General features: G+C 38.4%; 1 protein-coding gene across 12 annotated transcripts in view; it reads left to right on the top strand.

Moving 5' to 3' along the window:
• PTPRM (protein tyrosine phosphatase receptor type M) overlaps window positions 1–25,801 on the top strand; it is a 608,093-nt gene that overhangs the window by 375,068 nt on the left and 207,224 nt on the right. For all 12 annotated transcript variants that reach the window (XM_045574745.1, XM_036417770.2, XM_036417769.2 and 9 more), the window contains exons 12-13: window positions 21,674–21,947; window positions 22,952–22,988. In XM_045574745.1, the coding sequence (XP_045430701.1) occupies window positions 21,674–21,947; window positions 22,952–22,988 (311 nt within the window). The remainder of the gene's footprint in view (window positions 1–21,673; window positions 21,948–22,951; window positions 22,989–25,801) is intronic.

The raw sequence follows: 25,801 nt of genomic DNA, 5'->3' as shown, positions 1-25,801 counted from the left end.
CATTGTGTGATTTCCAAAACCCATTCTTTCAATTGATTTGATTTTTCTTTAATCCATATTCATCGGTTTTAAAATTCAGTCATACTTCATTGGTGATCTTCTTTAAGTAAGGTATTGATTCCGCTGCAAGCGCTCAGCTTGGTTAGTGCAGATTCTTGAAATTGCACTAAAGTCTCACTGTAAATGACTGTTGTCTTTTTATTGATCAACACTTCAGCTCTGTCACATACAATTATTTAAATCTGTAGGTGGCTAGGAAGAACACAAATTCCATCATTCCAGCTGGTAAACTAGCACCTAGGACAGAATTTTAATGTCTGTTCATAGATGCAATTTGTTTTCTTTAATAAGACAGGGAGAAACTCATTTAGAACCACCTCTTTTCTCTCTCGTCTCTCCATTACATGCAGACACAACCCAACAATGAAAACCCTTGTACTTTGGCATAAAAGAGCAGCTCTAAATCAAGAATGAATTTAACACAGTCTTTACACAACAAAAATTCCCTCTGTGACTTTATTTATGATATAGACATGACTGCAATATTCCTCGTTAATAATATGTTAGACCTTGTAATGGTCTATATGCTTGAGAATCATATTTTTCAGCTTTAGATGATGATGTTTCCAAATGACTCACTTTGATTCTCACAACTCTGTTGCTTGAATTTGTTTATAAATAATGTTTTGGAGCTACATGTCTTCTTAATTAAAACTCAATACTTGAAAATGTTTATTATTTAAACATTCTGATATTTCAGTGAAAAGTTTAAAAATTAAGTTCTTTTTTTTTTTTATTCATTCATCCAGGAGATATTAAATGGGGGAAACATCAGTTACAGATTTGTCTGTCCATGGGATGGAGGTGGAAAATAATCACACCCACAACCCCAAACATTAAAACCGATGCCTAGCACTGGCTAGTTTGGCTCAATGGATAGAGAGTCGGCCTGTGGACTGAAGGGTCCCAGGTTCAATTCTGGTCAAGGGCACATGCCCAGGTTGTGGGCTTGATCCCCAATAGGGGGCATGCACTGATGTTTCTATCTCTCTCTCCCTCTCCCTTCCTCTCTGAAATCAATAAAAATATATATTTTAAAAAAACCAATGCCTAAACATGTGAATGTAAATTTAATTTGTGGCACCCATTCTGTTGTCCTTCTAATAAATGGAGCCCCAATTATTTTAATGTTGTACTTTTATTGTTATTGGTAACTTATATTATGATTGTCCTTGCAACCAAATGTTTCCTCAGTGGTTATATTTAAAAAGAAACTTACGCCAAAACCAGTTTGGCTCAGTGGATAGAGCGTCAGCGTGCAGACTGAGGGATCCCAGGTTCGATTCTGGTCAAGGGCATGTACCTTGGTTGCAGGCACATCCCCAATGGGAGGTGTGTAGGAGGCAGCTGATCAATGTTTCTAACTCTCTATTTTTCTCCTTCTTCTCTGTAAAAAATCAATAAAATATATTTTAAAAATATAAAAAAGAAACTTATAAATACTTTTTTTGTAGCTGAGAATCTGGGCAGCAAATAGGAACCTCACTACTTTATGAATAGAGAAGAGATAAGAGCATAAGGAATGGAAGAAACATTTGCCTTACTTTTTAAAAGTTGTGTTCTACTTAAGATTTCAAACAAGATAAGAAATATTTTCTATTATGGCAAGCATAAATATTTTATTCATCCAGAACACTTCTGGTTTTATTTATTTTTATTTTTTTGTTAATCCTCACTCAAGGATATTTTCCCATTGACTTTTAGAGAGAATGGAATGTTTGAAGGGGGAGAAAGGCAGACACACAGAGAGAGAGAGAGACATCGATGTGAGAGAGACAGATTGATTGGTTGCTTCCTGCACATACCCCAATCAGGACCAGGGATTGAACCAGCAATCCAGGTACATGTCCTCAACTGGAAATTGAATCCTTGACCCTTCGGTGCTTGAGCAGACACTCTAACCACTGAGCATCATCAGCCAGGCAGTACTTCTGATCTTTAAAAAGATGTGTGTCATATAACATCAGTTTTATATATAAATCAAGAATTATACCGAAACCGGTTTGGCTCAGTGGATAGAGCGTCGGCCTGCAGACTGAAAGGTCCCAGATTTGATTCCAGTCAAGGGCATGTACCTTGATTGTGGGCACATACCCAGCAGGGAGTGTGCAAGAGGCAGCTGATCGATGTTTCTCTCTCATCAATGTTTCTAGCTTTCTATCCATCTCTCTTCCTCTCTGTAAAAGCCCAATAAAATATATTTTTAAAAGAATTATTTTTATATAATATGTCCAGATTTTTATTTAATTGATTTTTCGCTTGAACACATTATTTTGATAGACTTCTCAAATGTTTGCTATTTTCATTTAATTCTATCATGTCTTTCCTTAACCTGCTTTGCCTTACGTACTTACCTAGGAAAATGTGAGCACATAGTAAAGCCTCATTGTTAACTTCCAGCACCTGATTTACTCAAACTACTTAATCAAATATTCTTTTGTAACAAATTAGACAGATAATGAGAAGTGTGTTGAAATATGCTATTTTTTCTCATTATCAAGTTATTTGTCCTTTGAAAAACCCATACTGTTTTCTGAGGACAAGGTGAAGGACAAGTTTTCATTCCATTGAAGATAAATAGCAGTCTAAAGCAATTGTGTTTATTTTAAGGTAATGCCTTGCACTTCCTAAAAATGTTTTATTTGATCCCGGGGCTATGTGGGGAATGAGATTTATTCTTTTGGGCCATCAGCCTGCACTCTTATCCCTAGGCGGTGTCACACAGCAGATTTTGTTAAAGGGACTCAGCACCAGAGTGGGAGTCAGAAAGTGAGTAAAATGTGTCACCTCAGATGGGACTACAAAACAAATCTTTTGACAATAAAAGCAATAAAAGAGATCATTGTTATTAATGAAAGGTAGAGATAAGCATTTTTGGTATAAGAAGTTTCCTATGTTAGGAATTAAAATTGCTGGCATATGATTTAATATGTTTTAGAAGTTGGATGTTATAAGGTATAGACCAAAAATATTTTTAAAGCAGTAACAATCTTTTTGATTGTCTGCCACCTGTAAGTCTAAGGAAACACATGTTCACTCCATTAGCACTACCTTTTTGGATATCTCATTCTCTTCTGCTTCTTGCAAGGTGCCTTTGAGTTATCAGCTTTATATGGCTCTTGGGAAGATAATGAGGTTGCTCAGCTGGTGTGGATCAGGGGTTGAGCCTTGACCCAGGAACCAAGAGGTCATAGGTGTGATTCCTGGTCAGGACACATGCCCCAGTTGCAGGCTCAATCCCCAGTAGGGGGCATGTAGGAAGAAGCCAATCAATGATTCTGACCATTGATGTGTCTATGTATCTCTGCCTCTCCCCTCCTCCCTGAAATCAATAAAAACATATATTTTTTTAAAAAGTATGAAGTAATTTTTTAAAAAATATGTCAAACCACACTAAATACAATATACACTATGGAAGTGTTATTTTCTTGTGTGGCGTTCTTCATGCCAGGTCAATAGGTGGTTTGTGTTGTTTCTGATCCTCTTAAGTTTTCCTCTGGGTGTCTCATTTTAGTCAAATCTGATATAATGAAAAATCTAATTGTAAATGCCAAACAGAAAATAAGGATTTAGCAATTGTCTCTACCAATAAAATCATAAATAGAACTTCTCTAACTTCTGATATCTTTCCTGCATTTTAAATTTTGATTGCATCTGACTACCTTTATTTATGCATTTTCAAGTTTTTAGGAACTGCTATAATAAATAGGCAATAGACTTCCACTATGCCTCAGTTCTGTAAAACAACTCTTTGAAAAGGTTAGGTGTTTCGCTGTTGACCCTGAATCATTAGCTAATTATGGCTATCATCAGATCTGTTGGGGGGAAAAAGCATAAATCAAAAGGAAACTTATATTCTGCATATAATTACTCTAAAAGGAAAGTTCCCAGTGTGGCTTCCCATGAAGACCCAGTGTGACATTTTCTTGGCTTGTCTCCATGAAGTCCAGTGTTCTCTTCACCCCTGAATAATCTGCATCTTCCTTCACTTTCTTCTGAGAAAGATATTTGTGATTCAAGTTCCAACTCATGGTTATGTTAGAATACAATCCACAGATTATCTTTTTAATCAGAATAGATTTGTCTAAGAGTTTGATCCTGGCTAAATAATGGTTTGAAATATTTATCACTATTGATTCACAAATATAGTTTATCCCTTAATTTTTTTATTGTTGTAATGACAATACTATTTTTGAAAAAGAAAAAACTACAGTGTAAAACCTTACAACAAAAAGTTAGCCTTCAGATGCAAAGATTCTGTTATATGCATATAAAAGTAGCTTCATTTTACAATCGCCTATTAGAAATTGATATATAATTTCCAGATCTAAACAGTGGTATGCTCTCAATAAATTAGAAACTACTGTATTTATCAATAGTTAATAATTTCATTATGGCCTAATCAACAATATAGTGTCAGGTGTCACATGTACCCTTTTAGACAAGGCAGAGTGACCCTTTCTTCCTTTGGCATATTCTAAGGAAAAAAACTATTCTGACATTCAGATAATTACTCTGGGCCACATGATTTGTGGACTAAACTTTGAAATGAGACTCATGAATAGGAAAGGAACATCCTCTTTGTAGTTAAACCTAGTTTTAAATTTCAGCTCTCTCACATTAGCTGTGTGATCGTTATAGATTTCCCAACATCCCTGAGCCTTGGGTTCCTCATCATCCAAAGCAGGACTAATGCATTTCATGTCATGAAGTTGCTAAGATTACATTTACCAGATACTAGGGTCCAAGCACTGTGCAAGGCTCCGGGGATGCAGAGGAGCTTGTGATGGCACTTGCTAAGGCATTCCAAGGCTCTAGGTAAGGAAGAGGGTAAGCATGAGTGACTCAGCTGCAGCAGTGCAGGGTTGATCAGAGGCGCATCAGAGGCACTGGAGGGAGCAAGGAGGCACAGTCTGCAGGTTGTGTAGTCCTCCCAGCCTCCCTTTCCCATTGGACCTAATTAGTATATAGTTACCTCTTAGGTCACAAAGGGAAGGGGCCTTGTAAATGCCAAATACTAATTTTTATTAGAAACAAGATTTTTTAAAAATATATTTTATTGATTTTTTTAGAGAGTGGAGGAGAGAGGGATAGAGAGCTAGAAACGTCGATGAGAGAGAAACATTGACCAGCTGCCTCTTGCACACCCCCTACATGCCCACAACCAATGTACATGCCCTTGACCAGAATTGAACCTGGGACCTTTCAGTCCGCAGACCGACGCTCTACCACTGAGCCAAACCAGTTTCGGCTAGAAACAAGATTTAAAGAAATCAAAACCATTTAGTCCTTTATAGGGAGAAAAAAAAGAAAATAGATTTACTATGTCTACTAACCAAAGTGATTGGTAACCATTTAAAGTACTGTTGAAGTGAATGCTAGAACACTAGGAATTGACAATCTAGCATATCAATGACTGATAATTTACAAATTGTGTGACTATTTTTAAGTCCACATTTTTATAAGCAGTAAACATGTGGCAAAGGACCTTCTGGATCTTTCTCTTTTAGTTTCTCTTGTCCTTCCTTCCACTGCATTGCCCTAACTGCTTTGCCCTGATCCTGTGCTGGTCACCTTTGCAGTGATTATCAGATGTGCTGGGGTGTGTGAGCAAGGCCCATAGAATGGATGTGGCAGGGTCTTGTGTGTTGAAATCCAGAGTGCCAGAGCTTCTCCACCAGGGCACTCCGTGGATGATGTGACTAATTTCTGAGCAGAGCCAGGGAAGAACCAAGGTTTCGATCATGCAATTTCTCATTCCTACTATGCCCAAAGGAACCTATGCTCGTCGCTGAAAAGATAAATGCCCGCGATTGGAACTAGAGATTACCCGGATGCCCTTGAGTGTCATTTCCAGTGGAGGCCATACATTATACACAACTGCCTCCCTAGCGATCAAGCAGGTAGTGCTGCGCATTCCCATCACACTGACCAGCAGCCCAGAAACCATCTATCAGGCGAGGAAGGTGGACATGCAAATTGATTTCCATTTTCCATGGACAACAGAGAGAGTTACATGGTGTTGCTTCCCCCCTCTCCTCCCATCGCTCTATATATGTTAACAGTGGAACAATTTTAAACACCAAAAGGTTGCAAATGCCTGGAACTGAACAATGCATTGCCTTATGACTCTCAGAGCTGCTCTGCCATTTCTCAGGAACTGTTGGGTCTTCTCAATCACAGGGATTGATCCCAGGGAGTGTAAGGGATACATTTCTAGCAGTGTTCCAAGCTAAGACTGGTAATATTTGGGAGAGAGGATCTTGGAAATTTTGACAAAGATTGATTTGACTGTATAGGTCAAATCTCTTTCACTTTTTTTAGGTTGTTAAAATCACATAAATATGCAAGAAAATCTTGTAAGTTCTAGGAGACCGATAAAGTCACTTATGGGGCAGAGAGTGAAAATTAGCCCATTGCGCTGCTTAGAGGCACAGCCTTTCAGAGCCCAGGAACCACTCAGAGGGCACCTGAGCCATGACACTGCTTCGTGATCCTATTTCAGGGAGAGGGGCACAGTCATATAATGACCTCTGTTTTGTATCATTCTCTTCAGCAGAACTTTTTCTCAGCCAGCACTTACACACACACACACACACACACACACACACACACACACACACATACATATGATATTATTATATTATCCTTGTGATGGTTACTTATTTATTATAGTTTTCAGTTACTTAATGAACACTCCATTCTTCACCCTGAAAATAGTGAAAGAATTAGGAAGAGATGTTAGCTTTTTTCCATATCACCATAACCCTTTTGAGTTGTTCTCTTATGTCCCAGATCTTTCACTTGTCTGCTTTCACCTTAAAGTATTTTCCTGTCTGGTGTCAGTGTTGTTGTTGTTTTCCTCTGCTCAATGAGATGTGCTAAGAGCTCTATGCATTATGAACATCTCATTAAAATCTGTTCCTTTATAATAGTGAAAAGTGTTATTGGGAGTGTTAGGGTTGACATGTGGCTATTATTCATTCACTAGTAGCCCTTCACGCATAGCTCTCTGTGGTGCCTGGCTGCTCTGCACTCACTGCCCAGAGGCTCTCTGTGGCCCAGACGCCTATCTGCACTCTGGCAGGGAGGAACGCTTACCTCGTCATCATGGCGACAAAGCAACCATTCTGCTAGGCTGCTCATGCTACCTGCTCACAGTGGCCACCCCTCCAGGACTGGAGGACTCCAGTGGGTCTGAGAGGACTGGGCACCACCATCTTGTGGCTATGGGCACTGCCATCTTTGTGATGGAGTGATGGTTAATTTGCATATTACCTTTTTATTAGATAGGATTCTTCATCCAGTCACCAAACATCTATTGAATATTTTTATGTCCAGGTCATTGTGCTAGGATGATGATCAGTGCTGCAGAGGAACGTCCAGGCCACTGTAAGAGCATCTGACACTAGGGTGATATCTCAACAAGGGAGTCAGAGTGTGCAGTTTCAGCTGAGACCCTAAGGAGAAGTAGCCAGTCAGGAGCTGGAAGTCAGTATAGGCCCACCAAGGAGAGGAGCAACCTATAAGAAAGCCTAAGAGAATGTAAAGGGAGGCAAAGAGTGGCCATCCTGGTAAATTCATTTAAAACACACTCATGGTAAATGAGGTTTGACCAGCATGCAGGAATATTGGATTTATGCATTTAACTCTGCAAGTGAGTATTTTCCTAGGTTAATCATTATGTAAAATGTATGTAAATAGAATAGGAAACGCAAAATGATTTTCATAATTTAGTCTCTATCATTCAGTAGCTCATACCTAATTAAGTGTGCAATAAATGTTTATTGAATTGAACCTCTTTCTTAGCAGAAGTAATTATCACTGAAACTTTCAAAGGTAAGAAGCTGGAAATCTAAAACTGCTTTTTAACAAGTCAATATCTGGAACAAGAAGGGTTTTAATTTGCATTTTCATCTCTAAATAAAAGTTAAATACATTGACCCTTCCATATATGCATATGCATAAAAGAATACCCTGCCTTTATCCTTGAGTCAATCTCTTCTGCTTTGTTAAGTGAGAAGAGAAATTCAGAAAGACTCCTTCAAATAAGCCATTGCTGCAAATTCCCATTCCATCAGGAAGGTGACGGGAATCTTGTGTACCAGTACTGACTCCTTTCTTCTCACCTCTCAGGGTCACTAACCATTCCCCCCTCCCCCTTTTCTCCTTTTCTTTCCATCACCCCTCTGCTGTCTTCATTCTTACTGCTGCTTTTTCAGCTCTCCAGTTCGTGCTCACACTGGGGCTGCAGGGATCTTTCATTCTCTTTAACAGTCCATCAGTTTTACCTTCGCCCTTAAGGAAAATCCAGACTCAGACTGCTTCATCTCTAATGGAAGGTGTCCATCATCTAGTCACTACCTGGGTCAGCCTCCCCTTCAAGCCACCTGCCAGCTTCAGTCACATAAATAGGCGGTCAGGACTACGAATATGGCAGGCTGCAATTGGTGCTTCCTGAGCATGCAGTCTTCTCTCTTCTTCGCTCCTATACCCCACCTCCGACCCCCAACACGCATGCACACATGCATACTCACACATACATTCACAGGCACCTACTCCTTTCTCTCACTTACTCAGTCACCCTCTGAGGTATAGCCCAGATGCCTACTTCCTGGGAGAGCCTCCTCTGGCCTTGCTGCTCCTTGGCCACCTCAGACTCCTTCACCTGGCTGTGTGGTGACTGCTTGCCCTGCTAAACGGCCAGTGCCCTTAGGGCAGGCACTGCCCTCTGTGATTTAACATCTGACTTTCCAACCCTGGTTCCGCACTGGGCATAGCCCTCAATTTATGTTTTCTTCTGTTTTTTAAGAAATTATTGGACTGTAAACAGATTTTTTTAAAATATATATTTTATTGATTTTTTTTTTTTTTTACAGAGAGGAAGGGAGAGAGATAGAGAGCTAGAAACATCGATGAGAGAGAAACATCGACCGGCTGCCTCCCGCACACCTGCTACTGGGGATGTGCCCGCAACCAAGGTACATGCCCTTGACAGGAATCAAACCTGGGACCTTTCAGTCCATAGACTGACGCTCTAAGCACTTAGTCAAACCGGTTTCGGCTCTAAACAGATTTTTAATGGCACCAACATAATTGCATTTCCATCTTAAGTCAGTCATTGGGGCAGGAACCTGGAGGAAGTAAATGGGTCCATGTGCTTCTGGGTGGAAGGTTAATGAGTCATTTCAGGTGGGGGCTCCGGCATGGCCCACAGAAACCCAGGGGTGTAGGTGGGAAGAAGGCTGGCAGATAGTTCTGTGTGGCTCTCTCTGAGCTCTCTCCAGAGGACTGCAGTTTATTCAGACTGAGTGGAATCTTATCTCTCTGGTGTAAATGATTCACAGGACACAATGTCTTAGGAAGATGGTATAACAATTTTAAAAAACCATGTAGCAGGGACCAAAAGCCTCGGGTGGCATCTGGTTGTTGTTTGCTATTGTGTGGTCTAGGCCATCCTGTGGACTCAGAGTCTTTCTATAATGGGAGTTTATATGCAGCTCACATATCTCACAGTGTCGTCATTGAGATTACTATAAGTGAAAGTTCTTTTTAAACTGAAGTGCTAAAAAAGGGCAAAACTATCGAACAGACTGTCCAACCTATGAGGGAAGGCAGGGAGTGAGCGGATAAGAGATCAACCAAAGGACTTATATGCCTGCATATGGGCATAACCAAAGGACTTATATGCCTGCATATGGGCATAACCAATGGACACAGACAGTGGGGGTTGGGGGGGAGGGCATGTGCTAGGGGTGGGGCTGCCATGGAGAGGTGGGGGGGGGGGGGGGGGGGCGGGAAGGAGACTCATGTAATACTTCAAAAAATAAGGAATTTAATTTTTTTAAAGGGCAAAACTGTAATATCAGATTTGCTTAACAAAATATGTTGACTAGATTGCTATTCAGTCTTTATTCCATTTATTTCTTGCTTCTTGTTAGATGCTTAAAATTTCTAATCATTACTACCCTTCAAATTTATGCCAATACACTGTGATTATCACTTTAATAGGATCCATGTTCTAACAGTACAGTAACCCATATTTTGACAGTAAATTTTTAATTAATATTTAGGGAGAGGGAGGGAGGGAGAGAGAGAGAGAGATTGAGAGAGAGAGAAAAACATTGATCAGTCGCTTCCCATACACATTCCAACTGGGGATCAAGTCCGCAACCTATAATAGTTAGGTGCCCTGGCTGGGAAATGAACTGGCCATGCTCTTCGAAATGACACCCCAACCAACTAAGCCATATGTCATCCAGGGCAGCAATAATTTTGTGGAAGCAATAATTTTTATGCAAGAAATGTGTTTGGTATTAATAATGTATATTCATTCTGTAAAATTAAAGTTTTAGAAGACCTTTCTTTCCATCCAAACATCACAGAGATGAGAAAACATTGGTGATTGGACTAATTACAAAAAGTAGTTCTGCCCTGGGAAATACGGCGCAGAGATGTTAAGACCATAACAGCAAAACCAACCTCCGCATGGAGCATGGTGAGCCAGTGTTTAAATCCTGGCCCTTACTTTCTCTGTAACCTTGGACAAGCTGTGAAACTTGCCTGAGTCTCGTTCTCCTCATCAATTAGATGAGGGTAATACTAATACTCGTATCTGCCATAAAGGGTGGCCAGGAGAATTAATGACAGGTAAGAAGGTTGTCAGGACAGCATTAACGCAGATACTACCTGATCACTAGGAAAGCTTTTCTTACGTGTCATTGGCACTATTCAGGTCTGTAACAATAAAACAACTTGTAATAACATGGTGTCTCCTTTCTTCCATTCGTGTCTCAGGAAATACTTTAAGTTCTAGTACAGTTTTTCTGAACTTCCGTTATGATCTTCTGAGCAGCTTACTATGAGGAGTAATAACTACAGTAATAATCACTGTTGCTTGGATTGAAGGGCTCTACATCCCAGGCCCATGCCTGGTCCTTTATGAAACGATTTGTGGCCATCCAGAGCAGATGCTTCTTCAGGTGCAGCACCCAAGCACTGATGAAGGAACTCAGACCTGGGGAAGATAACAGGCATCCTGCTCTGACCCCACAGCTGTGCTCTCTCTGTGCAACCTTATGTGGCCTAGGACAGTGGTCGGCAAACTCATAAGTCAACAGAGCCAAGTATCAACAGTACAACGATTGAAATTTATTTTGAGAGCCAATTTTTTTAAACTTAAACTTCTTCTAATTCCACTTCTTCAAAATAGACTCGCCCAGGCCATGGTATTTTGTGGAAGAGCCACACTCAAAGGGCCAAAGAGCCGCATGTGGCTCGTGAGCCACCGTTTGCCAACCACTGGCCTAGGAGGTCACATTAGCCAGCAGGAGCTGGTTCCCTCCCAGGAGCTGCAAACCATATAAGCATTTAGCCCAAACCTTTTGGGCTAAATGTTATTTTGTCACAATTCTTGAACTTTTTGGAAAGGTTCTATCCACGGCTAAAATTATTTAAGGAAAGGAGGTCTAAATAGCTGACTTCCAACCTAATTTTTTTTTTCCTTTCTTCATTAGGATACACATAATCACAAAGACTAGAATGTCATTCGGTGGTGAAATTTCAGTTTTATATTACTACATTGGCTTGGGTTTTTCTTATTGTAGCTGAGTTGCTACAACGAGCATTATCAAAGGGCGCTGAGTCCCTTATTACCACCATCACCTCCCTTCCCCCACCTGATTTTAGGTGAATTTTATTGTATTAAAAAATAATACTCTGGATTCCTTTACTGACAAGAAATAAAGATCGTTTTTATTAATGTTGCTTTTAGGATGATAATGTCAGTCATCTCTTTGAAAATTCATTTTGGAAGCTAAGTTTGTTATTCGAGACCCTTCAAAAGAAACTTTAAAAATGGCAGGGGAAGATAATAATAATAGAGTAGATGTATTTGAGCTTTTATACAATAAAACTTAATTTAACTTTCCCTCTAACTCCATCTCAGACTTGCTTTTGTTCATAAAAATACAGTGCATAGCTTTTCTTCGCTAATTAAAAAAAAAAAAATTCTTCCACACAATGTCCTCTGAAGGATTCAGTGTCTGAGGCCAGAGCAGCAGTGTTATCACCAGGTCAGGTTCACAGGGAGCCCAGACCCCCAAACTCAGGGGCACACCAGCCAGGCCTCCTGTGGAGAAAGCCCAGCAGCGCGGCTGCCTGTGGACAGAGGAGGCAAGAAATGACCACCTCTCCCAAGAAATAACAAAACACGTCTGCAATATTTTGATTGGCCCTTCCTTAATGATTAAGATGGATATCAAATAAAATGCTAACATTAAGAAATTATGAGTCATTGTATAGAGGAGTGATTACAGGAGGCAGAAAGATTAGTTCTCAATTTGCCTGGCAGAGATTCAGAAAGAGGGAGAGGGGACCAGAGACCAGGACTCTTGAATGTTTGTAGGCTGCTTCTCCCTGCCTGTCCCAACGAGCAGCAATGCCTCCATTCTTGCTCCTCACCTCAGGCATCACAGGTGGTGGTGGGAATCACCGTAAATCCCCCTGGTTCTCTTGCCCTACAGTGTAGGTCTGCCAGGAGCTGGGCAATATGGAAATTGTGAGGGAAAAGCTTGCTACTTTAAGGTTCCTCTTATGGTTATCCAGGGGCCTGGCAGGATTTCCTGAGCTGACCCTCCCATGACCTTCAGTTTTCTCCAAGAACCTATGATGATGCTATAACAATAACAATTATTATAGCCGAAATAATAATATTTGGCTCAGTGGATAGAGCATCAGCCTGCGGACTGAAAAGTCCCAGGTTCGATTCTGGAAAAGGGCATGTACCTTGGTTGCGGGCACATTCCCAGTAGGGAGTGTGCAAGAGGCAGCTGATCAATGTTTCTCTCTCATCGATGTTTCTGGCTCTCTATCCCTCTTTCTTCCTCTCTGTAAAAATCAATAAAATATATTTTTAAAAAATTATTATTATAACAATAGCATCATCATGGGTCCTTGGAAGCTCAGCTGTTTTGGTGAGTCTGATGGGGAAAATTTGGAACTTGGAGGGGTTTTTGTTGTATAAGTGGTGGAATGAATCAAAGCTACACTGGGAATATAAAGATCCTTTAGCCCTAACTGGTTTGGCTCAATAGATAGAGTATCGGCCTATAGACTGAAGGGTCCCAGTTTGGATTCATGTCAAGGGCATGTGCCTCAGTGCAGGCTCAAACCCTGGCCCCACTCGGGGCATGTGCCGGAGAGACAACCAATCAATGTTTCTCTCTCAGATGTTACTCTCTCTGTGTCTCTCCCTCTCCCTTCCATTCTCTCTAAAAATCAATTGAAAAGTATCCTCAGGTAAGGATTAACAAAAAAATAAAATAAAGTAAAACCTCTTTATTTTGGGGACAAAGTTGTTGTCTGTAGGCAGTGCAGGAGCAGCCTTCAGATATTCCCAGCAGTAGGAATGCTTAGGCATGAAGTTCAGGACAGATGTACTCAATGAAGATGATGCTGCAAGAGATTTTGTTGTAGACATTGACACACTTCCCTTTTGTACAGTCACACTTTGTGCAATCTTTCTGAGATCCTTAGCACAATAGTTCTTTGATTGAGTGACATGTTTCTAACACCCTCAGGCTGTGCTACTGGAGGATAAGGACAATCTGTGCCTTATTGCTCTTTTAATTCTTCCCTGTGTCAGCACAGGGCTTGATACCTGATAAATAATGTAGAATAGAATTATGGAATAAACAAGAATGAAATAATTTTCATTTGTTGATCTTACAACTTGGCTGATCTTGTACAAGGAGTTATAAAATATTATACCTGGAAAGGACATTAGTGGTCATCCTACAATGTAGTGGCAAAACTGGAATTAGTTTCCTGTGGTGTGGCTCCAGTTCAGCATTCTCTCCACACACCTGCTTTGATGCACCTGCCTCTTTGATGGTGGCATTTTCATGTCAGCTCACCTGGTCTGCAGTATCACTACTTTTAGGAACAAAAATATTCTGAATTGAACATGATACAAACATATAATAATTAAGATATGTAATGTGGCTTCAATAGTATTCAATTTCTCTTTTTATTCAAATCACTAGCACTATTTAAGAGAAAATGCTTTGTGTCAACAATTAAAAGAAAGTTAATTTTTTTTAAAAAAAGAGAAAATGCTTTAATAATAGTAGCTGACCTTGAATTATAATTTTTATGCAATTGTGATGAATAAATTAGAATAAACTTTAGTGAAATAAAATATGCAAAGAAAAATGTCTTTACTTGTTAAACAGGGGAGAAGTCACTCTTAAAGATGTTCCATTAGGACTAATTTACTAGAAATGTGGTGCCTGTTGTGAAGATTAATAACAGGTGGCCTTTTACAGAGTTTCTCAGCCTGAGTCTAATGTCCTAGTTGCTCTTTTATTATCCCAAACCTCCATAACTAAAGGATTTTTTTCTTCCTGCCTTTTGTTCACAATATGGAACTATAATTGAGTTCATATTTCTTGCCCAACCTTTCAGCTATAATTAATATTTTATTATATCAGATTTTATCACTAACTAGCAGAGCAGCAGGATATTGGCCTGCATATTCAGGCATGCTTCACACACATACACACACACACACACACACACACACACACACAGTAGTAACTTACAGATGCTAGGCAAGCTCTTTGTGATGAATTATGGCTGAGAGAACATAAAGTATATTTGTGGTGCCCTGCAATTTATAGCCAATCATATTAAAAAAAAAAAAAAAAAAAAAAAAAAAAGGACAAAGAGAAATTAAAGTTGCTAACACAGAATATTCAATCCCACAGATCTATTTATGCTGTGTCTGCTATGCAGTACCCATTGTCTGTGGGAAACGCGTTATCAGTCCTTGTTTATGGTTCAGTGAACAGGACTATGTCAGGTCAGCCCCTTTCAGCTCTAGTGTTACATGAATTACTCCAAGGAATCCTAGTCGTGAAAACAAACAACTTCTTTTCCTTATAATTATAAACTGGTGGCAAAACTTAAAAATTAGTTTAATTGTACCAGGTTTTTGTAGTAAATAGGTTGTCATTTCAATAAATGCTGACAGGTATAGGAATAGAACAAGAAAAAAGTAAATTCTGTGTGTTACATGTCAGCGAACCTTAATTAAGCATTTATTTCACATGCATTGCATATAGTTTATACTTTCATTTGCTCTCATCCCCAAATATCTTTAAGATAATATTAACACGAATCTCTATTTTTTAGAATAGATTTTTTTTTACCAAAAATTGCAAATCAAGCAAAAAAAGTCACTATTAGGTACCATGAAATGAACACTATTCTAAATCCTTGAAATAGTCAGAAGTTCCCACTGTAAAGTTTTAGCAAAAGCAACAACAAAATGGATTACTACTTTTCTCTCTGACTCTGCCACCTGTTTTGTTATCCAGTGGGATAACCCTCCAATAGTTGATGCTGATAATAAGTAGAATAAGTGGGTAAGAAAAATAGACTTACAAATAAGGGTTTAATCTGGAAATGAATTAGAACAGAAGTTTTTAAGTCAACTTCAAATCTGCAGCAAGTTCTCCCTCAGAGTCTTCAAAGTTTGAAAAGACCAAAAACATTTTATCACATTTGAACTTTCAAGTTTAACAAAGTACATGAAAGATGTTCTTTTATAGGTTATACTTCATGTATTTTATATATATATATATATATATATATATATATATATATATATATATATATATATATAACTAATCGACCTTTCAACCTGTAGCTATGATGTGAACTGACCACCGCCGGGGGATGGGGGGGGGGGAGGCAGACGCTCAATGCACAGCCATGGGAACATGAAACAGACTGATGAATCTCAGAGTGGAGTGTGGGGGGAGGACGGGAAGAGATTAACCTTATACGCATACTAGAGGCCCTGTGCAGGGATTCGTGCACCTGTGGGGTCCTTCAGCCTGGCCTGCAGGGATTGGGTCAAAACCAGCAGTCCAAATCCCCAAGGGGCCCCAGATTACAAGAGAGCACAGGGATCCCACCAGTGCATGAATCCGTGCACCAGGCCTTTAGTTCTATATAAATGGAGATATTCTCCTTGCAGAAGCCTTAAAGTGTTGTTATAGAAAAGCACAGCATAAATTAAACTTTAAGTTAAATTTCACTCCCTAAGAAAGTTATGATATAGTGATGTCACATATTTGGCAGATTTATCTTCACTGTGGATTGTGCCTTCATATTGCAAATGCCTTAGGAAGATTTTATGTTACTTTAAATTCCAGAATAATGGTGGAACCAGGCTAGGAATGATGTGATTTTAACAAACAATAGGAGGATGAGCAACAGTAAAAGGATAATAGAATTCTAAGCTACAAACGTCTGCTTGGTTTTTATTATTGAGGATTTGTGAGGGGTTTTAATCACCTTTTTAAGAAAAAAAAAATCAAACAGTGAGATTTTTGAATCTACTTTTGAGATTACAATTATGGTTGCAAAGCTTTCATAAAGTTCATTAGTCAAATGATGGTAATTGTACAAATGAAAAACCTATCAGTCATAAAGTTCTGGCAAGGTACCATTGACCTAGGAGCCAATAATGTGTTAATCTCCATCAGAGAGACAGCAGTGTGTGGCAATTGGTCAGCAGATAAGATTTAGCTATTTTTCATTAGCGCTTGAACTTTGATAAAGGGAAAATAGAAAAGAGCTTCTTGACCTTTCAGGGCTTAAATTATTAAAGAGCAAATAGATTTGAGTTCGGGATGCTTGCAAATCGAATTTGTCTTGCGAGCAAGGATGAAAAGACATTTTGAGTTTGAAATTGCTCTAGTCAACTTAGTTCTTCCTCTAATATATCTGAAGATGAGTAGATGGTAGCCATTTAAAAAGTAATATATCTGGAATACAGTACATAGTGTAACATACCAGCTGGCTAAAATGGAGGCCCATTACATGATCATTTAATTCTTAAAATTTCATCTAACCTTCATAAAATCATTGCTTAGAAAAGTTAATTTTATTCATCCATAATATGATGGCATTTAAGTTAAAATTCAAAATTTTCTTTTATTAGAGAATGTCAAATGTTACAGTGTTCTAGTTAAAGTAGGTCAGAGCCAGGTACATAATAGGTGCTCAAAAATAGTTAATACATTAGTAAACAGATACACAGCACACATACTAGCAAAGTTAGGGAAAAGATGATGGGAAGTGAGAGATGGAGGTGAGCAAAGAAGATAGAGAAAGCAGAAATGCAGCTTTTGATGCTCTCAATGTTCGTTAGTTCATTGTGGGCTATCCAAGATAAACTTATAATCATACCACATCCTCATATCACAAAACTTTTCTCATGGAAATTTCATCATCTATTAGCTCTTTGGTATTCAGGAAATTAATAAAAAATAAACAGTGTTAGGTTGTAGTTAAGCAAAGCATATTTTTGAATACCAATGTATTTCCTCCTTACTATTACCTATAATATAGAGAGAATAGAAATTTCTTTGGGATTATATTATGCTTTCAAAAATATGTATTTCAGCCCAAACCAGTTTGGTTCAGTGGATAAAGCATCAGCCTGGGGACTGAAAGGTCCCAGGTTCGATTCCAGACAAGGGCATGTATTGATACCTTGATTGCGGGCACATCTCCAGTAGGGGGTGTGCAAGAGGCAGCTGATCAATGATTTTCTCTCATCGCTGTTTCTAACTCTCTATCCCGCTCTCTTCCTCTCTGTAAAAAATCAATAAAATAAAATAAAAAAGAATTGAAAAAAAAATATGTATTTCATGACCACTTCATTGTCATGAGATTCAGGCATGACCAAATCATAGACCTCTTTCTCTAGAAACTTATAAGACTTTTGGAAATATTGATAAAAATTACACAAATAGCTTTAAGACTTTACAGGAAGCATGATTCTGGGAGTTTGGCCCAGAGCACAAGTGCATAGAAATGGGGTAAGAGATTGTAAATCCCTGAGAGAGGTCATGAGTGGACCTCAGACTTTTTATGAGATAAGGTCATCTGCTGAGAGCAACAAAAGATTTTAGTGTGTTGGGGAAAACAGCATTTAAATAACAAACTCAGGACCAGGCCAGGGTGAAGGAATAGAGGAAAGTTGTTTGTGGTAGGAGAATTCCAGACTCTGGATCTTTGAAAGGCCCAGAAGTGGCTCTGCTAATCTTTTATCTAGCACCAGGGGGCAGATCCCTGCAGGTGGAGAAGTGAGTGATCACTGTCCCATGTGCCATTGACGAGGTTTCTGGGAGAAAGCGGGAGTTGGAGAAGACACCAGCCTGTCACTGCAGATCCAGGAGTCTGGATGGTGGAAATTGTTAATGTCACGATTAGTACAGATGGGAGAAGAAATTGAGGTCAAAGGTATAATTACCATCTATGGCTTCCTTGATTTGATAAATGAGAAAGAAGCTCTCTATACAATACTCAAAGTGTTTATGGGGAAGTAGAAAATTCCTGTCTTAACCAGGAGTTTTTAGCAGGCCATGCTAGTATGGTCAAGAAATGACATCTACTTAATTAGCTTCGTGCCCCCAATGAATGAGCCCCCTTTGAATTTCAGTTTTCTCATCATAAAATGGGAAAATAAAACCTGTGTGTGGGAACCCTGGCTGGGGAGCTCTGTTGGTTAGAGCATCTCCCATGATGCCAAGGTTGTTGGCTCCATCTCCAGTCAGGGCATATATGAGAATTAACAGATCAGTGCATCAATAAGTGAAACAAATTTATGTTTTTCTCTCTTTCTCTCTCACTCTCTCTCTTCCTCTTTCCGCATTTCTTCTCTTTCTCTAAAATCAATAAATAATTTTATAAACTTAAAAAAAAGTGGCTAGTATTTCTTGTATAGAATTATTCCCCAGGTATATTCATATTTCCATTTCCCAGAAGTTGTTAAAGTGAAATTTTGAAATTCATGAAGTATAGCAAATAAACTGGGAAAACTGACTGGTAGAAGGAGCTAATGCTTTCAGTTATCTTATTTAATGGATAATCTCTTTGCAAAGCAGTTTATTCCTTTGATGTATAATTTTTGTGGTAATAGTTCTTGTATGCTGCATAAAAATTATGAATATAAAATACACCATAAAAATCCCTCTAATTATCTCATTTCATAGGAAAAAAATAAGATCCAAAGAAGTTAATTTAAAACCTCAGTTGTTGGCAGAATTAGGGTTAGAGCCTAGATTGGTGTATGTGCCACGGACTGCCACGCAGAGTGCCTGCATGTGGCCTCCCTGGGGTGGGAGGTCCACGGTCATTGGACCACCTACATGGTGCCTGGCTATGTTTCCCAGCTAGCTTCCCTGGGGAACCAGGCTGAAGATTCCTGGTTTTCTCTGACCAAAGCTTGAGATTTACACATTGTCCCTCTGTTATACTGTTATACTCTGTTGGCTGAATATAGTCATTAAGATTGCCCAACCCAATTCTTGATGGGAGAAATCTCAAAAAAATGTGCAGATAGATAGATAGATAGATAGGTAGGTAGATTTTTTAAAATCCTCACCTGAGGATATGTTTTATTGTTTTTAGAGAGAAAAGAAGGGAGGGAGGGAGAGAAGAAAGGAAGGAGGGAGAAATATCGATCAGTTGCCTCCAATTTTCTCCCTGATTGGTGATCAAACCTGCAAACTAGGTCTGTGCCCTGATCAGGAATCAAACCCACAACCTTTTTTTGCATCGGACGACATACCAACTAATTGAGCCACTGGCTGAGCTGCAGATATATTTTAAAGTAGCACATCTGACTGTAGCTGTAAGAAGCCAGGGAGAAATTGTAAGAAATCAAAGTCCACTTTACTTCTTTTGTGTTCCTTTTGTGTTGGATATATTATACAGTTAAAATTCTATTACATTTGGTAAGCATGTTATATAGCCAAAAGTATCTGATGTTAGGAAGTGAGAGTTGTATTTATTTTTTTAAGTTTACATCACTGCTCAGAATTCACCGTATCATTACACTGGAAGCATGCTCGACTATTTGTTTTCTGAGCAATCATTTTGATGTTCTACATCTACAACAATTGATTTTTGTTTAGACAGAATTACAAACTGAAGGGCAGCTGCATTGCATTACACTAATGCGCTAAGTGGTTGTACTCCAGAAACAGGTAATTTCACGGAGTCCAAACTCAGAGTTCACAGGGGACAAGAGCCCAAAAAGGGACCTCTCCAGGCCTTTCCTGGCCTGCGGGCATGGTAGGCATTACTGAGTTCTCAATACTGAGCAACTCCAGCATTTGTAGCATTGTTCAATGGAGAAGCCGTGCTTTTCTGGTATGGTAAAAAGATACATCTTTTTGCCAGAAGGACTTGAATTGAATTTGGATTCAGTTTTTCTTTAATTTGTTTTGTTTTGTTTTAATTTATTTTTACTGTTGAAGTATTAATAGATGTTCCATTTTTCCCCCATTAACCTCCTTCACTCTGCTCCAGCCCCCTCTCCAGCCAAACCTTCACCACACTATTATCTGTGTCCATGGGTTCTGCATATTTGCATACAAGTTCCTTGGTTGATCTCTTGCCCCCTCCTCTCTTCCCTCTGAGATTCATCAGTCTGTTGCACCCTGCCACATCTCTGGATCTATTTTGTTTATCAGTTTATTTCATACATTGGATTCCACATATAAGTGAGGCCATGTGGTATTTGTCTTTCTCTGACTGGCTTATTGGATTCAGTTTTTAAAAGTTGTTATCAAGGTTTAGTTTTTCTCAGTATTAGAAACTTTTTTTCAACAAAACACACAGTTATTCATCATTCTAGTAAATGTATATATCTTATTAAGTTTGTCCTTTCCACCTTTTTTCCATTCTCTTCGGGTTATTTCAGAATTCAAAGACATTGAAGGTGCAGGGAAGGGAAGGTGTGAAATCCATTCCTCCGTGAGGTGTCTATCCTTGCAGGCATCTTCGAAGGATGATCATTCCCATCTTTATATATAATTCAAGTAGCCCTGTTCATCACTTACCCTCAGAAACTGCTTATAACTCCAAGGCCTCAGCATTTGAAATTCCAATTCTTTTTATCTGCTTTTCTTGTGCCTTCTCTTTCCTCTGCCTGGATATGGGAAAGGGCAAAGGAATATAAGGAAATATCGAAGTCAAATCTTGGTTAATATGAGTCATTACACATTATATTTTGTGACTTGTTAAAACTTCACATGAATTTATACAAGTGTCATTGATGAAAATAATACATTTCCTTTAAAAATAGACTTATTGTTAATATAAATCTGTTTATTAGGTAAACTAAATTAATTGTCTATACCAGGCATGTCCAACTCATGGTTTACGGGCCTCATGCCTGGTTTTTTTGGCCCTTGTTAGCCTTTGAATTTGAAATGCTTGGTCTACACATTTATCTTCGATCACATGTATTAATAAGAAAAGTAGTATTTTAGTGTCCAGCTCCCATAAACAGCAGAGATCGTTATATAAAACTTCAGTAATTGTGTGAATTTTGTTTCCTTCAATAGATTGTATTATTTGGGAAGAGGGAGTTCTGTGTGAGTGTCCGTTATTTACTAAGCACTTGTTATTGACTCTATCCTGTATATTTTTTATTTTGGATATCCTGTGGGTCTACACAATCAGAGGCAAAGGGCATAAGCTCAGTTATTATAAATTATCACAGATAATTCTCTTCTTTTTTTAGTGTCTACCAAATAGTTGTTGAGGAAGAACGTTCTCGAAGAACTAAAAAGACAACAGAGATCTTAAAGTGCTACCCAGTGCCAATTCACTTCCAGAACGCCTCTATCCTGAACTCACAGTACTACTTTGCTGCAGAATTCCCAGCAAACAGCCTGCAGGCAGCTCAGCCTTTTACAATTGGTGATAACAAGACATACAATGGATACTGGAACACGCCTCTTCTCCCCCATAAAAGCTACAGAATTTACTTCCAAGCTGCTAGCAGAGCCAATGGGGTAAGTTATATAGATGGCTGTTTACTTATGTTATTTTGCATTGTGAATGTGAACATAGATTAAATAAGAAAGTAGTAAGAAATAGTTATGCTTTTGTGTGCTTTTATTGAAACAAATGTGGGGTTTCCCCCCACACACACACACACACTTTTTAAAGTTATTTTTATCTACTGAAATGTATGGAAAGAAATGAATATATTCATATTTGTTTTGGTAAAAAAAAAAAAAGAATATATTGTCAACATGATGATTTTTATTTTCAGATTTTACTTATGAAAAGTTGGCTAGTAATTCTGCTTAGCATACTATTTTATAGGAAAATAGTATAGCTACAACACATACATTCAACTCATATAAACTTTTGTGAGATTCACAACATCTGTCTTTTCAGCATATTCTGTCCTGTTTCTTCGAATCCCCAAGAGTTTATGTTTCCTATAACTGTGACTAAATTAGGTATCTTTTTTTCCCAAAGAGAAAACAGCTTTAAAAAGATGAGATGTTAACAAAATAAAATCTGTCGAGTTGTTGTGAAAAGTTTCCCTTTTGTGTTCAGACGAATGCAGAACTCTGATAAGACAGTAAAGTCTCCTAGAAGGCATGCTTCCCAGATGTGACAGTGGTTTGCCTCCTGCACAGCAAGGGTCTGGGTGTTCTCCCTGACTTGACCTTGCCTGTGAAGACAGAGGGCATCTGGGACAGAGATCTTCAGGGAGTGCTAGCACAGGGAGCAAGTGAGAGTCTGCAGAAGGAGGCCAGGGGCCACCAGGCAGATACATTTTGGAGTTGCTCCGGGCTCCTTATCTGCTCCAGAAATGCCCACCACCATCTGGGCTGAAGCCAGGTGTATCTGATCTTGGTTCAAGGAGTGGCCATCATGTGATTAATGCTACTCTAGGACCAATGAGACCTTTCATTAACAGTATTTACATAGAACTGCAGGTACTTTCATTTGTTTTAAATAAAACATGAATAGTGATTTTCCCCTTCTTTCTTTGGCACAGGAAACCAAAATAGACTGTGTTCGAGTGGCCACAAAAGGTAAGTTGAAATTATGGAATGCTCTCTGAATGTATTTCCTTTAAGATTATAGAGGGTATTTCCAAACTTCTTTGATTATTAAATTCATTAAAATGTGTGCATGTGTATGTGCATGTAGGTATGTATAGGAACCAATGGCAGTTAATATTGACTGGCAGTTAACATTAACATTAACATTGAAAGGCTTCTTAAAATAAATGGTCCAAGCAGTTTTCAATGGTCATTTTTTTAAAAACTTAAAATTTTATCTGATATCAGTATACTTCTTAAACCATAGTACCACATGTAGTACTACTGTAACTAGTGACTCTTCATACACAAATTAGTAAAATACTGCCTGCTATTTTTAAAGAATTATCTAGTTATAGTGATTCTATAGAGTCTGCATGTTTTTTGTTTTTGTTTTTCCCCTGATGATATGTGTCTCCTTGACACTATAGTAACCAGGTGATATTATTGTAGAACTTTTGTTTCCCATGCCTGGTGTGTCTCCTTGACACTATAGTAACCAGGTGATATTATTGTAGAACTTTTGTTTCCCATGCCTGGTTCAAATCTTGGACAATGTGATCGAGGATGAGCTATAGAAATGGCTAGGGCCACCACCCAAGTTCACCACATGGCACCTCCTAAATAAGAAAGCCCCATTATGTGTGTGCCAGAGCTGTCATGTCCTTGTGTCCATCTTGCAGTGGGATTTTAACCATCACATGTGGCAATGTATGACAACAAAATTTGGAGAAATGTAAAATGCTGCATTAAAATGAGGCATTATAAATTAACACTTGTAGTTAAATACACTCCTTCAGACATTAGAGTAACCATGTGACAATGAGCACGTTCTGTGTGGTTTAATTTAGGTATGACAGCAAGAAGGCGTCACTGGGTCTGTAGATTTCCTCAGATCATGGGTAGTAGTCACTTGATGAGTTCTGTTGGATAAAAATATCTTGTTTCCATTGTTTAACTGTCAGGCAACATAGTTGAGTATATTATGGATGTCCATCTGCATTTTCAAAATTCTCATTGAATTCTTATTTATGAAGATACATGACTTTTTATTCAGCTTGCATGACAAATATTTCAGGGTTTCATATTATGTTCCAGGCATTGTGTGAGGTACTCACCCCATTTATATTTTCTTTGTCCTCATGGGTTCATAGTTTTATTTCCAAGAATCTATATTGATTTTTAAATACTAAATTCTTTATTTGTTATATGTGATTAGTGCCTTTGTTTACAGGAATATATTAGCAATTAATGAAATTAAAGATATTGATGAGTTTTGTAAACTGTAATATGCTATTAACTATTACCTATTACAGTATGATAGGGCCCATGAATGGGGTATTGATGTTCTTAGACCTCCAGGTCATTGCCCATGCTCAAATTGCTTTATTGAATTCTATATCATTGAGGTCTCAAAAAGTAAATCCATTTCCACAGTGCCTAATTTATAATGCCTTATGTTTAACATCAGAACTGAAAATCACTTTAATTGCCCTCCTTTATTTCTTTAACATTACTGTGAAAAGGACACAGATATTGCTATTTTTATTTTTAAGGTGAAAAAAATGTGTATTTTGGGAGACAAGTTGACTTACCAAGATCACTCAGCTAATAACCAATGGTTATGGGCTTGATCCCAAGTGTTTGGACTCCTACCCCTGATATTCCACTGTAGCTCATGGCTTTCAGCCAGCAGATCCTCTCGCAAATTATAGTCTTGCATTGTATAAGTATCTGTCCTCCTCTTATAATTGTCACTGACCAGTTAGTTTACTCTGAAAACAATGAAATATCTGGCATGTCCATCTACATATTTAAATAATTATATAAAGAACACACTAGTAAATATAGAAACCCGAGGATTGCTGTTTTCACAATAGATTGAATTAGATAGTGATTTTGGAGCATTTTCTTCCATCAGCTAGATTTAATCAATATTGTAATTTGTTTTTCAATTCACCAAAGGATGATTAGGCAATCAGATGACCTAATTGACTAAATAGTCCCTTCTCATATTTTCTGAACCATTTGCAAAAATTTTCAGAGCAACAAACTCTATCCAGATAATCTGTTTAGGTGTAGGAGGGAAAGAAATTTTAATATTCATTACATAACATTGTCATTTCTAGTCATAAAATCCTAATACAGGAGGAAATCTGGGGATTGCCTTACAGGCAAAACTACACTATTTGGTACTATTTCATTTTATTAATTTCTACATGTACAGGTGCAGCAACCTCCCTTTCCAGCACAGTTTAATGTTTTACCACCTTCATAATCACATCATTTTTCCTTATTCACACTAAAAATTATTTTTGCAGTGTGGGAAGCATTTCCATCTTTCCGTCATAGCAGAGAAATAGTCAGGTCTATTAACTTTATTGGCGCCACATAATAAAGATGTTTGAAATTTAAAACAATTCAAATACTTCTTTTTTGGCCACATATTGCTTACAGTATGGTGGCTTAATTAAATTTTCAGATACTAAGCCATTTTCCCAAGCAATGTTTTGAATTTATAAAGACTTCAATGTTCTCAAGAAACAACTATTGACAAGTATCTTTATATTAAAAATATGAAGGTTGTCCTAGATGGTTTGGCTCGATGGATGGAGCATCGGTCTGCAGACTGAAGGGTCCCAGGTTTGATTCCAGTCAAGGGCACATGCCTAGTTGCAGGCTGGATCCCCAGTGGGATGCATGCTGGAGGCAGCTGATCAGTGATTCTCTCTCATCGTTGATGTTTCTATCTCTCTCTCCTTCTTCCTCTCCGAAATCAATAAAAATCTACTAAAAGTTTTTTT

The sequence above is a fragment of the Pipistrellus kuhlii genome, unplaced genomic scaffold, assembly GCF_014108245.1.
Source record: "Pipistrellus kuhlii isolate mPipKuh1 unplaced genomic scaffold, mPipKuh1.p scaffold_m20_p_6, whole genome shotgun sequence".
In the NCBI taxonomy this organism is placed as follows: Eukaryota; Metazoa; Chordata; class Mammalia; order Chiroptera; family Vespertilionidae; genus Pipistrellus; species Pipistrellus kuhlii.
The sequence above is the reverse complement of the archived record's forward strand: the minus strand, read 5'-3'. Positions and strand labels throughout refer to the sequence as shown.